Source organism: Artemia sp. Qi Xiang Cuo, chromosome 5, assembly GCF_049724085.1.
Source record: "Artemia sp. Qi Xiang Cuo chromosome 5, ASM4972408v1, whole genome shotgun sequence".
Classification (NCBI taxonomy): Eukaryota; Metazoa; Arthropoda; class Branchiopoda; order Anostraca; family Artemiidae; genus Artemia; species Artemia sp. Qi Xiang Cuo.
In genome coordinates this window covers 40150902-40168550 of record NC_142798.1, presented here as the reverse complement: position 1 = coordinate 40168550, position 17649 = coordinate 40150902, and the positions used below count along the sequence as shown (strand labels likewise).

The following is a 17649-nucleotide window of genomic DNA, read 5'->3' as shown; positions in this document are numbered from 1 at the left end:
TTTCATACAAAGGCAAACTCACAAAACCAGAAGACTGGTTCTTTAGGGGGATGCGGAGGGGGGTATCCAAAAATAAAATACGCATGTTTTAAGGTTATAGTTTTCATCTTTTCAGGAGGGAGTTCCATAGACCAATGGAGGTGGAATCCCCACAGCCCTCTTTTGTTTAGGTAAGGATATATACGAGAAGCAAGGCGTGATTTTGTCTTTTATACTTGTTTGTTATTGGTAAATTGGTGGAAATATGAAATTCAGAATTGTTAAATGGTTTTACCGTCCCAGTTCATGATACCGAATTGGGTGATGCATCCCAGGTTCATAGTATCCAGCTAACGTTATTGCTTCGATACCGAACCTATGGAAGAAACCATGATTCCCAGTTGGAACTCCTGTGGCCTGTGAGCTCATCATTGAGAGCATCGTCTCTAAATTTTCAAGGAATCCTTCAAGAGATGTCCCATCATAAGGATCGATCTAAAAAAGAAAATCTATATAAATAGTACCGAGTACTGACAGAGGCTAATAATATAGGATTGCGATGGGAATATAAGGTGATATCCAACTGAAATTAAGCAAATAATCTCAGATTACAGCATATAGTAGTTTTAAAGTGTTCATGACAGCCTCTATAAGCATCTATAAGGGTAGAAAATCAGGCACGTACGCAAAACTGTTTTTTGCTAAGAAGGAGGGGGGAATAATAAGAAATTACTTCATAACTTATAAAAGTTCCCAAGAAATTCAGAGAAAACTTAGGATTTGGGAGGGGACAAGCCCCCCTCCCCAGTAAGTCTCTCTAGAGGTGGTTACTCAAGGCGTAATAAAGGTTAGTGACGGTTGGAAAATCTAGAATAGCCCAGTAGCACTAAAACTAAGGATGGGAGTCCCAACAAAGACTTAGAGCAGAGACTGCCAAACCGTCGATCGCGAGCTACTAGTAGCAAGCAGAGAATTTTCAATAGCTAGCGGGGAATTTTCAGACAGAGAGCTTGGGGGGACTAATCGAAATTAGGCTACTCATACCAAACCTGAGACTCACGAAAACAAAACAGAAATAGTGACCCGTACATCTCCCATTCAGTCATTATCTGTTCTTTTAGGAGTGAGGTTATTTTATTTGACTTAGATCACTGCAGTTATTTTAATCAGATCACTGCAGTTATTTTTCCTGCAACTTGATAAATCATCCAATATGTATACAGCACAGTTGGCCATTTTGCAACAATGGTTTTTGATGACTTCCAAGTAGAAGAAAACCTGGTGGAAGTTGTACCATTACAACAACATACTATGGGACAGGACATATATTCTGCTTTTACAAAGCTCATCGATTCTTAAAATATTCCTGTACAAAAGTAGCTGGGCTTGGAAGCCAAAAGAACTGCCGGTATGGTAGGTTGCGAGAAGGGATCCATTGCCTTGTGTCGTAAAGACAACAGCTTTCCAAAATTTCTGTCTTACCATTGGATAAGTTTTTAAATATGAGCTTCTAGGCAAAGCTTTTGGTGGAACCATTTCAGACCTGGTGTCATTCACAAAAAATACTGGAGCTGTAACGAATTTTTTTCCCAAGATGAATACAAACACTTTCATTGTTTGAAGTAGACGCTTGACAAGTAAGGACCTTCACAGCCTCCTTATAACAACAAAAAACATATTGCAATTCTTTAAGACTGGAAAAATCAATTTAACCAACGCTTTCAAAACTTCCAAAACATTTCGATTACAACATAATTCGTTATATCCTCATTTGTAAGGATGGATGCTGAAGAATTCTCTGCTTGTATCATGCAATGTTTCGAAGAATACAATTCTGCAGTGGAGATGGAGTAAAATATTTGGCCCTTTGTTCCAAAGCAAAAATATCAAATTTTGGTTTTTGGTTGTTTAACGAGTGAGGGCAATGTTCAGCTCAACAGATAAGTGCAAGATTTCACTATCTAGCATAATATTCATTAAAAACAAGAAGAGGAACCGGTCGAATCACGAACATTTGGGCAACTGCAGTCAAATGGCGGCAACAACGTATAATCCTACGTTAAAAAATTATTGATGACAAAAAAGGGCCACTTCTCATATTAAATTATGTTTTTCTAGTTCAAATATTTTGTTAATTTGTTAACGTAAATTATGAATGTATATTTTAAGTTAACAGACAACAGTGTGCTTTAAACAAAAAACGTACAATTTTCTTCCTTTTTTGGGTAGCTCACACCAAGGTTTATGAACTGTAAGGTCGCTCATTCATTTAGAATTTTGGCGACTACTGACAAAGAGAAGACTAGTAGAAAAATGGGCGCTTTCGGTCGGGAGTGAGAGAAAATAAGGACATTCCAAAATGGACGGGGGTTATACTATAAAAATGACAATATCCTTAAGAATTTCTCTAGAGGTAACCGAAGCAGAAGCTTTAAGTGCTGAGAAATAGAAGCAGTATTAATCAATACGTCACTCTTACCTAGCTACCAAGACACAGCGGTGACTTTTTAGCAGTAGTATAATAATATCATTCGTAATACTAAGTCTAAACGAAAAAAAAAACTGCTTCACAGATATCTCAATTTGTTGTAAATGTGGCAAGTATGACATATTATCTCAGTTTGTGACATGGTCCGTTAAAAAAAGAGCGAAATTAAAGCCAAAAATGAAAACAAATTCTTGTGTGTATGTGACAATTGATTTTCAAATTAATATTTGTTTCCCCAATCTTTCAATTTAAAACTGAGTTTTTTGCTATTTGATTTTTTTGCTAATTTTGATTTCAATCTGAATTAAACGGAAAAAAACTGTTTCATAGATATCTTAATTTGTTGTAAATGTAACAAGTATGACATATTATCTCAGTTTGTGACATGGTCCGTTAAAAAAAAGACCGAAGTTAAAGCCAATAATGAAAACAAATTTTCATGTGTATATGAGAATTGATTTTCAAATTAATGTTTGTTTCCCCAATCTTTCAATTTAAAACTGAGTTTTTTTTGCTATGTTATTTTTTTTTACTAATCTTGATTTCAATCTGAATAAAATGTACGTTGTAGAAAGAAAAAAAAATCCCTTGTTTATCAGATAAAACATAAATGTATGCATAAAAAGCATCGGAGCATCTATGGAAAAAAATAAATAAAACAGTTTAAGCAATTTTCACTTACAACATTACTCCCACTTCAATGCAGGGAACAAATTGAAGCCAGATTTGGCTAATATCTCCTAATTCAGCTAGTAAAGCATTTATTTGGCTCCTCTGATTTTTTTTTTTTCAAATTCCGACCACACCAAGTCTGTCATAACACAGGGGAAAAAATAGGGCCAACTTTAGACAAACTTTGTCTTTTATTTAGAAGTCAGCATAGAGTGAAGTCTAGGTTGAAAGAGATCTATTGTTTCCCAATCACTATATTAAAATCTGAAAAATACATGGCTTTTCTTCTTCAAGCTAGAAAAGATGTTGACCGGACATGACCCTAATTTAGCTCTGTATTTTATTCTACATAGTACGAAGTTTCCCATGACTTTTTTACACAACAACTGGGTTGATCTCCTCATGATGCAGATGGATTCCTTGAATTTAGAATGGTCCTCAGACTTACTGCAGACAATCTATACCTTAGAAAGGCTTCAGTAGAAAGCTAGCTGAAAGCGAAACCTAGCACCCTCTTATAAGTCTCGAGCAATGAATAAATGACAGACTGCATTTAAGTGCAAAGCATCTTGGACATTGTTAGAACGAATCTATCACCCCCTGGACCACTTAGCCATATTTTCGCTGGGGCATCCTAAGTGGTTTTGATGCTTTGAAGCTACTCAAGCTCACAAAAGTCTCCCCATGTTCACGAGCCCATGCATTATGAAACAAAGTTCCAGCTAAATGAAATCTAAAAAACAGTGTGCCCAAACTATAATATTGTAATTACCTTAGGCGGAACTTAGCCTAAACTGCTATACACAACTCTAGTTGGAGTAATTATAAAGCTGGGAATGAAAATCTCAATCTTCAATTTTTAACTAACAAACAGGGCACTAAGTGCCCTGAGCTGTCTTTTAATCATTACTAGAATGTATCTGTGATAAGTGGTCTATAAAAAGAGATTGCAATCTTTACTTAATCAAAGCTAGAGGGTCAAATCTTATTTTTAATTCCAATATTGTATTTCAGCCTATTTAAGTTCTTACTGAATGAAAGACCCTCTGACATAAGTTGAATTACTGGTTTCATATTTTCGTCGATATTTATTATCTGGTCTACCCTCAATTAGTACACGTATCGTGTTGGATATTTTTATTTCTCTTTGGGAATATCCTTCGAACGGACTAAGTTTTATGTCAATCAAGCTCTTTGATTTTAAAATGTAAAAATAAAAGCGGATTTAGTCCATTTGGTATCTGACAGCCCCAATTTTATATGTAATACTACTGTAGTTCTATAATTAATAATAGTGGTTGCATGCTAAAGTATGTCACATACTCTTTTTTTGAATGTAGATTGAACCCGTTCTCTTCTGCAGAGGCGATGGGCCAAATTGACCAAGTCCAAGTTTGGAAGCTGACCATTCAAGCCTTCGATTTTAACGTCGATATAGGAAGCTCGGCCTTCTGGAATCTCCAAATTAATTGCGGCCTTAAAAGGAAAGAAAATTCAGATTTAAGGTTTATGTTCCATGTTCAGTTTCTTCCTAGGTTATTGTTCTGTGGTCTTACGACTTTCATTTATCAGCATAAAACATCAATTTTGTTATCGTACAATAGTGAAGATCCAGTTAATCCATCCTACAGAATTTCATTTGTCGAATCTTACTAACACTTTTTCCAAGATTGAAAACACCCTAAAAAGGCATGAAAAATATGCGAAAATAGAATTTTTTTTTAAGTTTTTAACTAAGCTTAAATCATTCTCTAAGAATAAGTCTAAGAATATTATGATCCCGGCTCGGTGAATGGATACATATAAAACTAATAAGCCCATTAATACGAATGTCTTATCCTTTTGATGCAGGTTACAGCTCTAGGTTTGTCCCAAAATCCCATGTTTCACATGAAACATAAACTTCAAGTCAAAGCATTAGATTAATCTTTCCCCGGTGAATATGTCCTACGACACAACGGTCAACAATATTTATAAGCTTCTTTTATTGATAAATATATTTAATGTCATTAGATAACAAAACAAATAAGTCCCATGCATTGCCTTTTGGCAGCTCAGGACTGCAGATTAATTAGTATGTTCGAAATAAGCATAATAATGTTTGATCGGGATACGATGATGCAGAATTCTTCAAATAGTTCGTCTTTAATCAAATATTCAAGAGCACTGTATTTGAGATGATCAAATACTAGAGATCCCCATGTTCGAGAATGCTGCATAACAATAATATGTTTTTCTTTTTTCTCTAATACTCTCAGATGGTTTCACAACTGAATCGCCCAAATGGATTTCTTCTTCGCATTGCTCCGATTTTGACACATTGAAAGATAACCCCACTCTGTTGTATTCCGTATTCAACACATCAAAGTTTTTTGATAGTCGATCAGCAGACCTGTCCAAATTAAGCAAGCCGTAAGCATATGTCATCAATGAAACATCAATCCCTTTTGAAACACAAGAAGTAGCTACTTAGGCTTGTGCCGGCAGAACACTATTGTTGTACAAACTCGGAGATACAACCGAACCTTGTCTGACTCCTTTACGGACTGGTACAACAGCAGATTCGACCGGACTTAAGTGTATTTTGATTTGCACTCCAAGGTTTTTGTACATATAATTTAATACTCTGACAACGCAGAAATTTAGCCCTTGTTTATACGCTTCCAGAAGCATCTGCGCGTGTACCGACGAGTCAAAAGCCCGGCTCACATCAAAAGAGCCAAGATCCCTCGTTGCCTCAGAATCAAACATAATAGCAGTAAGGGTTAACAGGGCATCAGCACAACCAAGCCCCACCGTAAAACAAAACTGGTGGTTTGGCATTTGGCAACAGTGTCTAACATTTGACAATATAAGCATTTCAAGAAGCTTGCATAAAGTTGGCGACACAGTAATTGGGCGATACGAGGAGCATAGGTTAGCTGGCTTCCCTTTTTTCAGGAAGGGTGTAAATTACCCTGTACAGAAAACATCGGGTACAAAACCAACTACGAATATTATCTAGTACAATAAATACAATAATGTTAACATTTCATACAAAAGACGAGTACCATTCACAAGGTGAAGTGCACACAAATCGTCAACTCCACGTGATTTTTTCTTTTTCAGCCTATAGGCATTTGCAGTTACATCCGAAACAGATATGGTAAATTCTGGAAAACTCGAGTGTGATAGCACAGATTCAAGTTCTTCGGTATATGGTCTAGCAACACTGGGATTCAGGGCACTAAATTCACTCGTATAGTAAGCTCACAAGTCATTTGGATCACTAGGCATGGACTTAAGCGTGTTTGGGCGATCTTTCATGCGGTCTTTCCATATACGACTTGGATCATTAATTACTCTCTCTGTATAGTCATGTTTCACATTCATGCGGTGCTGCTTGAGGGCTTTCTCGAATATACATTTTGTGTGTATAGGAAGACAATTCAGTACACCGAATTTAGGACGGCCACTTTCCCTCCAAACTGAGAACCAGAACACAGCATCCTGACATACTTTCACTAGCTCTTAATTCTTTGAGAACCCCGGGATTTCAGTTGCTTTACGAATTTTCCTAATAGGAATAGCAGCATTTTCTGCGGTCAGTAGTGCGTGTATGATTTCAGCACAGAAGGTATTAATCTGTATTTTATCTTCCTGGAAATTCCATTGCACGTTTGCTTGCAGTAGACTAAATGGCACGCTGATCTTCTGAAGCGTCGTGTCCAGCACTGTCCGATAAAGCAGGAAGTCAGCATTTGACCAATCTTTTCTTTCATGCCACTGTGAAGTACTTTTTACCTTTGGGATGCACACATTAACACATGCTTCAATTGGGACGTGGTCGGCGGAGTGACTTCCCATTAGTACGCTCACTGTGCCACTCACGTTTGGTGTGCATGCCACATGGTCTATATTTGAGACTGAACCACTAGTATGTACAAATGTGAAATCTTTGTCTTTTGGGAGCACACGATACCGACTTTCAAGTGCACTTAGGATCAGCTGGGACCGAGGAGACGAGTCGTCGACTAGATTACAGTTGTAGTCTCCGATTATAACGCATTCCAGTTTGGACAACATGGTAGTCTTGAGGCACTTTGCAAGAGCTCGCACTGCTTTCGAGAATCGGTTATCCGATTCTTCGTCGCTGTAGTTTGTAGGAAGGTAAACATTGAGAATCACCAGGTAGCCAACCCTTATAGCCATAAAGTTTTCAGCTGCATGAAGACTCTCGGAATCAATGGCAGAACTACATCCGATCACTAGTCCACCAGAGGGCCTCCCGCGTTGACGAGACTTGGCTGGTACAAAATAAAATTATGATTGTCCGAAAACTTGAGAAGGCTGAGGCTATCATTTGTCATAAATGTTCTTGGATTCATAGAATATCGCTACGCCGACATAGTTCTTCAATTACAGAGATTCTGTGAGACACACCTCCACTCATATTACAAGACATAATCTTAGTATTCTGTTCAATCATTGGAGCGTTTTTGTTTTCCAATTTGCTTTTTCATCTCACGGCATTGGAATGACTGACATGTATGTTTTGTCAACTTGCAAATTGCGCATCCAATTGGTTCCGTGTATGGGTTACTAGAATTCGACGTATGGCCTTGGACACCGCATTGTGGATAAATCTAGGGAGCAGAGCACGTCACTGACACGTGACCAAAGTTTTGGCAATTATAGCACTATTTCGGGAGTACACAAATTCTTCAATCGGAAAACGTTCAAAATCTAGTTTTGGTGAGCTTTTCATAGCCAGATCTACCTGATAACAAGAGGAAAAATACAACTTATAGGTTCGACTAGCACCACACCGCTCTGCCCTTTCGCAACCTGAAACAAAGGCTTTCACCGTGTCAGGATTATGTGGTTGGGATGTTTTTGATCACATCAATAAAAACTGGGGATTTCACCTTAGCTTCTACACTTTGTGATTTCTGGTTGATAGAATAAGTAATGCTGTCTGCCTTGTCCTTCGTTTTAACAACAAGCCGCCATTCAGATTGGTTTCTTTTCAATTCAACATCATCAACAGATAAATCTTCTCCGCACGGTAAGAAATTGTTTTCGTTCTTTTGGCGTGTTAGTGGGGGGTGGGTTCTTCAAAACTACAGAATAAGGTAGTGGAGAATGTCTATCTGGGGAAGGATTAGGTTGGCTTCCGTTACTTACAGAATTGCCGGGGCGGCCAAGAGAGTGGAACTTGGTTATAACGCTCGAAAAAAACCCGAGAACTGCCGTCGCATTTCATTCACCGACAATATAACATATGCACCTACTTCTGCTCCACTGGCCAGTACTTCTTAGGGATCAGATATAACGAACTTGGGGAGTTTTATTCTGTCTTTAGCGTATCGTGCAAGTAGCTTAGCAATATCCACTAAATTATCCTTATCTTGCACGCATTTCGTAAATCGATCACCAGTTTTGGCCTCCTTGGTTGACAGTTCTTTTGCTTTTAAAATCGAGTCTCTATTGAAAAATTCCACAGCTCGTTTTAAAAACACTTCCTTCTTTATTCCGACAGCCATTGGTCGAAACATATAGTTCAACACGGCATTTAGCATTATACTCTCTCCCATGCTTGAAACCGGTTTCACCCCAATAAACAAGGGAAGTGTCAGCCCCCGTTCAACGTGATACCCGCAATTTAAGGGAGACTTTCCTGGCAGGTACAACGGCACTTGCCACGGGTTTACTGCCCCTCTTCTGCTTGTCAATTAGGGTAACGTTAAAATGGCTTCACACACTATATATATATAAATTTTCAGAAACTAAGTCAGCAGATCAGTAGACACAAATGAAGGTTACAAATATGTCAGAATTATACGTCACTAATCCCTATTGCAAAGTTTTTATTTTGTTCACTACAACTTACTGAATTATTAATATCCGTATAATATCCAATTTTGATGTTGACACTTTGAATGCAAGTTAAAGACTGATTCAAAACCTCCCTCTTTAAACCCTCCCAAGAAGTTCCTATATCCATTAAATCTTTCCTTACATCCTCCCACCCCCTTCGGGGACTATCTGGCTTTCGTTTCGACCTAAACGGTTGGCCAACAAGGACGATCTGTCATTCTTCATCCGCAGAACGTGTCCAAGCCATCTCATCGTTTCTTTCATTATAGCTCTAGAACGCGGGATTGAACCACATTTTTCGTACAGCTTACTGTTTGACATATGGTCAGTAAGTTGCGTACCCAAATCAATCCGTAGGCAATTTCTTTTGAAAACTTCTAGCAAATCCCCCTCCATTTTTAATAATACTTTTATTAATAATACTTTTATTTAAGACTTCCCATTAGTACGCTCACTGTGCCACTCACGTTTGGTGTGCATGCCACATGGTCTATATTTGAGACTGGACCACTAGTATGTACAAATGTTAAATCTTTGTCTTTTGGGAGTACACGATCTCGATTTTCAAGTGCACTTAGGATCAGCTGGGACAAAGGAGACGAGTCGTCGACTAGATTACAGTTGTAGTCTCCGATTATAACGCATTCCAGTTTGGACAACATGGTAGTCTTGAGGCACTTTGCAAGAGCTCGCACTGCTTTCGAGAATCGGTTATCCGATTCTTCGTCGCTGTAGTTTGTAGGAAGGTAGACATTGACAATCACCAGGCTCTCACCCCATATAGCCATAAAGTTTTCAGCTGCATAAAGACTCTCGGAATCAATGGCAGAACTACATACGATCGCTAGTCCACCTGAGGGCCTCCCGCGTTGACGAGACTTGGCTGGTACAAAATAAAATTATGATTGTCCGAATACTTGAGAAGGCTGAGGCTATCATTTGTCATAAATGTTCTTGGATGCACAGAATATCGCTAAGCCGACATTGCTCTTCAATTACAGGGATTCTGTGAGAAACACCTCCATTCATATTCCAAGACACAATGTTAGTATTCTGTTCAATCATCGGAGCGTTTTTGTTTTCCAATTTGCTTTTTCATCTCACGGCATTGGAATGACTGACATGTATGTTTTGTCAACTTAAAAATTGCGCATCCAATTGGTTCCGTGCATGGGTTACTAGCATTCGACGTACGGCCTTGGACACCGCATCGTGGATAAATCCAGGGAGCAGAGCACGCCGCTGAAACGTGACCAAAGTTTTGGCAATTATAGCACCGTTCCGGGAGGTACACAAATTCTTCAATCGGAAAACGTTCAAAATCTAGTTTTGGTGGGCTTTTCATAGCCAGATCTACCTGATAACAGGAGGAAAAATACAACTTATAGGTTTGACTAACACCATACCGCTCTGCCTTTTCGCAACCTAAAACGAGGGCTTTCACCGTGTCAGCATCATATGTGGTTGGGATGTTTTTGATCACGCCTATAAAAACTGGGTATTTTACTTTAGCTTCTACACTTTATGATTTCGGGTTTATAGAATAAGCAATGCTGTCTGTCTTGTCCTTCGTTTCAACAACAAGACGGCATTCAGATTGGTTTCTTTTCAATTCAACATCATCAACCGATAAATCTTCTCCGCACGGTAAGAAATTGTTTTCGTTCTTTTGGCGTGTTAGTGGGGGGTGGGTTCTTCAAAACTACAGAATAAGGTAGTGGAGAATGTCTATCTGGGGTGGGATTAGGTTGGCTTCCGTTACTTACAGAATTGCCGGGGCGGCCATTGGAGCGGAACTTGGTTATAACGCTCGAAAAAAACCCGAGAACTGCCGTCGCATTTCATTCACCGACGATATAACACATGCACCTACTTCTGCTCCACTGGCCGGTACTTCTTGCGGATCAAATATAACGAACTTAGGGAGTTTTATTTTTTCTTTACCGCATCGTGCAAGTAGCTTAGCAATGTCGACTAAATTATCCTCATCTTGCACGCATTTCGTAAATCGATCACCAGTTTTGGCCTCCTTGGTTGACAGTTCTTTTACCTTTAAAATCAAGTCTCTATTGAAAAATTCCACAGCTCGTTTTAAAAACACTTCCTTCTTTATTCCGACAGCCATTGGTCAAGAGTGGCGGCCCTCGCCACTTGAGGAGTGGCGCCCCTCGAGGAAATTATAGCCTAGTAAACGACACAGCATTCGCACGGGATTCTGACTAATGGACAATTCTTCTGGGCTTGGTATGTTTTGATGGGCGTCTTTGGGCTGAAAAACCTCTTCCTAGCTAATTTATCTACTATGGGTTGCCTACCCGTAGTAGCATAATATTTGTAGGCATGAATATATAATGAGTCGGAGGTAATAGGCTTCAGACTGTCTGTGCAGGATTTCGACTCTTGTTGATAGAAGAGCATCGCCAAGTGATGAAAACCATGTTGTGACCAAGATGAGCCCAGGATTGCATAAAGCCTTCATTCATGGAGGCCCCAGGGACTTTTTGCTGTTCGGTTCTAAGTCGGCTTAAGCACTTCGTTGTAGACTTGAGAATAAATGTTGACCCCCGTTCTACACTGGTATCCGGGATCATTGTTTTTCATGATGCCAAAATAATTTCAATAATTTGAAGAACATGAAAATTGGAACTTTGAATGTTATTACGTTAAAAAATAACTATCGTATCGACATTTTGACTGACGAATTCAGACGATTCGAACTAGATCTATTAGGAGTTTCAGAAACTCATATCCTAGGGGTAGGTAGTATGAAATAAGGTGATATAGAATTTATTTACTCAGGCAGAAAGGATTGGGTACATAGACAGGGAGTATGGCTCAATGATGAATAAGGAAGCTGCTAAGTCTTGTTTAGGCTGGGAAGGTATTAATAATAGAATACTAGTTGCTCATTATATGACTAGAAAGTTCAGAGTATCAGTTATAATTGTTTATGCCCCTGTAGAACCGACTGACGGAGATACTAGGGACTCAGATGAATTTTACTTACAGTTACAGGAGCATATAAACAAGGTCCCAGGTAGAAATATGACGTTATTCCTGGGAGATTTTAACGCCCAGGTTGGTAAAAATAGGGATAGATGGTATCCCAGCCTAGGTAAATTTGGTATAGGAAAAGAAAACAGTAATAAAAACTGACTGTTTTTATTTCGCAAGTACAACAATCTAGTTATAAACAATACGGTGTTTGATCATAAAAGGGCTAACAAGTTAACATGGTATTTACGTGATGGTAAGACAGCAAACCTTGTTGATTATGTTATAGTAAACCGAAGACTGGCAGGATCAATACAGGATACTAGGGTACAAAGGAGTGCTGTTATTGATGTTAAAAGTAAAGATCACCATCTAGCAGTGTCAAGGGTTAATTTGAAGCTCAAATTTCAGAAGGGTAACTACCTTCCGGGAAGTTATGATTTTGGTAGACTCCAGGATAAGAATTTTAGAGAAACTTTCCAGGAACAGGTAAATGTTAAACTTCAGAGTCTAAAATTTGATAATGTGGAAGATGGTTGGAATAATTTCAGAAAAATAGTTTGTGAAGTTGCTGAAGGTGTATTAGGGAAGAAAGCTAGACCTGCAGCTAAGAATATTAGTGAAAAAGCTTTATGTTTAATAGAAAGGACTTGTACAAGAATTATCTGAGTGATAGATCGTATGAAAATAAAAGAAATATAAAGAAAGTGGAGAAAGCATTAAAATATGAACTAAGGAGGTGTGAAGTGGAGGCCATGGATAAAATTGCCGAGGATCTGGAAGATGCAGCTAGATGGCATAATAGTAAAATATTGTACTGGCACGTTAACAATTTGAGAGGGAGTAGTCAATCCGGACTTGTGCCAGTTAAAGATAGGAATGGGGTCGCAATTAGCGATAAGGAAAAAACTAAAGAGATATGGGCCGAACATTTTGAGAACTTGCTTAACCGAGATAGAGTTGCAGGAAAAAATATAGAGGAAAATGAAAAAGTTTGTGATCCTTTGGATGTGAAGGAAGATTTGTTTTGTGGGGAGGAATTAGCAGCAATACTAAAAGGGTTGAAGAGTAATAAGTCTCCAGGTGCTGATTGGGTTGAAAGTGAGTTTCTTAAATATGGTGGCTCTTAGTTCAGAAATAAGTTTTTGAAGATTATGATTATGATTTTTGAAAAAGGGGAAGTACCTAGCGATTTTAAGAAAATCTTAATTAAACAACTTTATAAGAAAGGTGATAAGAGTGAGAGTGGCAATTATCGAGGCATTAGTCTGGTCTCTGTAGGGAGCAAACTACTTAGTAATATGATACTTTTTATATTGAGAGATGCCGTAGACAAAGTTTTAAGAGAAGTGCAGTGCGGTTTTAGAAAAGGTAGAGGATGTGTTGACAAAATTTTCACTCTTAGGCTAATAATTGAGAAGTGCCTGAGTTTTCAAACACCTTTGGTCCTCAGTTTTATAGATTACGAGCAAGCGTTCGTTTCTGTTGATAGAAGAGCTTTAGTAAAGGTTTTATCCTTGAATGGTACACCAGACATACAAATTAAAGTGATCAGCGCTATGTAATATAATAAATCTGACGCGGTAAAGGTAGGAAATGAGGTTAGCAGCTGGTTTTTTATTAAATCAGGAGTCAAGCAGGTTGTGTTCTATACCCCTGTATATGTATTAATCTGATAGACTTTGTTGTAAGCAGTACAGGAAAGGCAATGGGAGGCGACGGAATCAAATGGGGAGGAAAAAGTCTCCTGGACTTGGATTATGCTGATGATTTAAGCATCCTAGATCAAATGGTGAGCAACTTGCACGAAGTTTCAGAGTTTTTGCGACTTAAAGGGCCTAGAATAGGCTTGTAAGTTAGCATTAAGAGGACTAAGTTACTAAGACTAGGAATAGTTCAAGTCGAAAACGTGATGTTATACAATAACAATATTGATCAAGTGGCCAGTTTCATTTACCTTGGTAAGTATTGTTAGCAAAGACGGTGTGAGCAGTGAAGATGATAAAAGTAGAATAGCCAAGGCTCAGAGTGTTTTTCACAGTTAAAAAAAAAGTCTGGAAGAATAGGAACATAAGTCTGCAAACTAAGATTAAAATATTAGAAGCTACAATGATGACAGTGGTCAAATATGGCTCTGAAGCATGGACACTCCAAAAAGCGGATGAAGATTTGCTAGATGTTTTCCAGAGGAATTGCTAAAGGATTGTTATGGGTACCCGGCTGACTGAGCGTATTTCAAACAATCGGATATAAGAAACATGTTGTTTAATACAGCTCTCTAGGGCTATAATGAAAGAAATGGTGAGGTGGTTAGGGCAAGCTGTGCGGAGGAAGAATGATAGATTGCCGAAGATTGTCCTTTTTGGCCAACCATCTAGGGCTAAACGGAAAGTAGGTCGTCCTCTTCTGGGGTAGAAGGACGTCATAAAGAAAGATTTAAAGGAAATGGGAACTTCGTGGGCGGGTGTAAAAAGGGAGGCTTTGAATAGATTGGGGTGGAGCAGGATCGTGCGTAGCTGTGTTGGCCTCAGGCGGCTTGGTGCTGCGGTGAGTTGTTAGTAGTAGTAGTAGTATTGGTCGAGACATATAGTTCAACACGGTATTTAGCATTATACTCTCTCCCATGCTTGAAACCGGTTTAACCCCAATAAACAAGTGAAGTGTCAGCCCCCGATCAACATGATACCCGCAATTTAAGGGAGACTCTCCTGGCAGGTACAACGGCACTTGCCACGGGTTTACTGGCCCTCTTCTGCTTGTCAATTAGGGTCACATTAAAAAACAGCCTGGCACACTATATATATATAAATGTTCAGAAATTAGGTCAGTAGATCAGTAGACACAAATAAAGGTTACAAATATGTCAGAATTATACGTCACTAATCCCTATTGCAAAATTTTTATTTTCTTCACTACAACTTACTTAATTATTAATTTCCATATAATATCCAATTTTGATGTTGACACTTTGAATGCAAGTTAAAGACTGATTCAAAACCTCCCTCTTTAAACCCTCCCAAGAAGTTCCTATATCCATTAAATCTTTCCTTACATCCTCCCATCCCCTTCGGGGACTATCTGGCTTTCGTTTCGACCTAAACGGTTGGCCAACAAGGACGATCTGTCATTCTTCATCCGCAGAACGTGTCCAAGCCATCTCATCGTTTCTTTCATTATAGCTCTAGAACGCGGGATTGAACCACATTTTTCGTACAGCTTACTGTTTGAGATATGGTCAGTAAGTTTGGTACCCAAATCAATCCGTAGGCAATTTCTTTTGAAAACATCTAGCAAATCCCCCTCCATTTTTAATAATACTAGCTAGGTAAGTGAAACTGTCCAAACTTTTAGGAGTTGATTTAGGGTGAAATTAAAATTTTATTATGACACCAATTGACTTTTGTTTATATCTTAAACAACTATCCTTTTCTGAATACAACATCGAGCCCGGTGATCAGTCATGATCTCCAAGTGACGCCAAACCACACTATACGTTAAAATATCTTATCTTTTCAGATCTTCAACTAAGCAGGACTGCGCAACAAAACGTTATGAGGCTTAAGAGGTTTAATAGGGGTTTTCAGGCCACAAATACTTTAGTCGAAGTGAAAGCAAAACGACTTTAATTGCGAAATTCTTCATGACTGAATTCTCCGTAATAAAACCATCTTTTCAGTGATATTATACGGAATTGCTGACAAATCTTCATCTCATGGAGTCTGTGTTTTGCCTATGACGTCTAGGGTTTCAAATTTCGAGAATTCAAAATCTTCCCTCAAATTTACTAAATTCCCTCTTTGTCGGGGAAAACATCGTCGGTCTCCTGGTTGAAAATACTTCAAGATTTTAAATCATTATACATAGAAAAGACTATATAGACTATTCACTCCGCTGGATTGAAGTGAAGGTTTGCAACTGAACCTTTGTCATCTTTCGGAATTGGAAAAACTCCTAAGAAAATAAAACCCAGATATGTAGCATGTTGTTTGAAGTGAAATTATAGAAGAATTTTCAATATATATCACTGAAGCATCAAAGAGGGTTCATGGTTCCTCTCTCCCGCAAACTTTTCAGCCGAAATATTACTGATCCCTTCGAAGAAGGGTTTTTTTCACTCACCGGTTTGAAATTTCTGGGGCAGGTGTTTTGACGAAATGGAACATAATAATGATGATTTCCAAAGGCACACTCTTCTTCTGACCTTTACAAAAAGTGCTCAGATCTACTTAAAGCCTCCTCGATGCTGTTGATCTAAAATACGTTCTAAGACTACAAATTTCTACATTCCTTTTCTATAATCCTGACAATATACTGCGAATTCTTTTTATGCATATTACAAGTCATTTTTGCCTTTATTTTGTGGTAAGATAGGTAGAGAGTTCAAAATTGATTGGCGTGTACTGGGCATGTGACTCCAATGTTTAGGGAAGTAGTGTTCCTTGGCACAAGGAATACCGGAGAACTATCGTATACAAGTTTAGCGGTTTTTTTCCCATGTTTAATTTTCTGCTTGGTTATATCTGCACACGGAGAGCTCCGTCCCAGCCAACTACTGTTCCCCTAGTCAGTATTATTATTGGGCCCTATCAAAAGTCTACTGGAGTAATATAGGGTTTTCTGCAATTCCAATATTTACCAGACTCTTGTACGCTATAAGTGCTAGCCTATAACATTAGCCTATCGGTATTCTTGTTTATCGCAATGAGAATGGGCTATCCTAACGGCATCCTATTACTTAGGACGGTAATACTATCTTTCTACTAAAAATTAAAGCTGGGAGGTGTGGGGTCATCGAAAGGGTCTTGGGTCCGCTTTAGTCTTCCACAGATATTAAAACTTCTTGTATGATGTAGATTAGAAAGAGATACAACATACCCACATTTGTGCTAAAAAAGATGGCAGTTGGAAAGATGAAAAGCCCATTAAAAGTTCTCTAGTCAGTAGCGTACTTGGAGGGGGCCAGGCTCACCACTGAAATCCCAAAGATTTATTTTTTAAGTTTAATGTCTCAGCAGTCCCCTTGATTTTTTGTTGCATATTTCGACAATACGCGTATATTGAAAGGTCTGAACAGCAATAAAATTTCGCCCTCTGACAGATGTTTTATAGATTTGTCTATGTCTAGATCCTACACTTTTAAGATCTATCTCACGTCCTTAGCCGACAATTGTCATTCCCTCGATCATTCCATCCATTTACTCGAGTCTCCGGCAAGTCTTATTTCATATTTATTGTGATTAAATTTGATCAGGTTGAAAGCTGCGTAAGCTTCGTTGCTAGTATTTGACTCGATATGACACAATGATATTTAAAAAGAAAGCACAATATACAATAACAGGTATCTTAATGGCGAAACGAAACTGTCTACAATCTCTTTATCATCTTTTTTTTCAAAAGCATTACGTGAAGCTGATGAAGATGGTGCTTTGACTCCTACTGTTCCAGTTGGAGTCTCAGTGTCATTCCTGGCAAAACCATTCCAGTCAATGGGATTATTAATGAATGGCCTTTATTTATCGCAGCTTTATACACTATTTTCCTTTTTTCGTGTTTTTAAATGCCTCAGAAAGATTGAACATTAACAGATTAGCCCTACAACAGCATTGCATTGACAATAATAGTTTAGATCAGTTTTCTATTGATTGTAGATTTAAAAT

General features: G+C 38.4%; 1 protein-coding gene across 3 annotated transcripts in view; it reads right to left on the bottom strand.

Annotated features, from left to right (window-relative positions):
• LOC148952132 (GPI-anchor transamidase component GPAA1-like) overlaps window positions 1-17649 on the bottom strand; it is an 88994-nt gene that overhangs the window by 28726 nt on the left and 42619 nt on the right. For all 3 annotated transcript variants that reach the window (XM_089089574.1, XM_089089572.1, XM_089089573.1), the window contains exons 6-7: window positions 4463-4615; window positions 275-474 (exon numbers count right to left, since the gene is read on the bottom strand). In XM_089089574.1, coding sequence (XP_088945700.1) covers window positions 275-474; window positions 4463-4615 — 353 coding nt within the window. The remainder of the gene's footprint in view (window positions 1-274; window positions 475-4462; window positions 4616-17649) is intronic.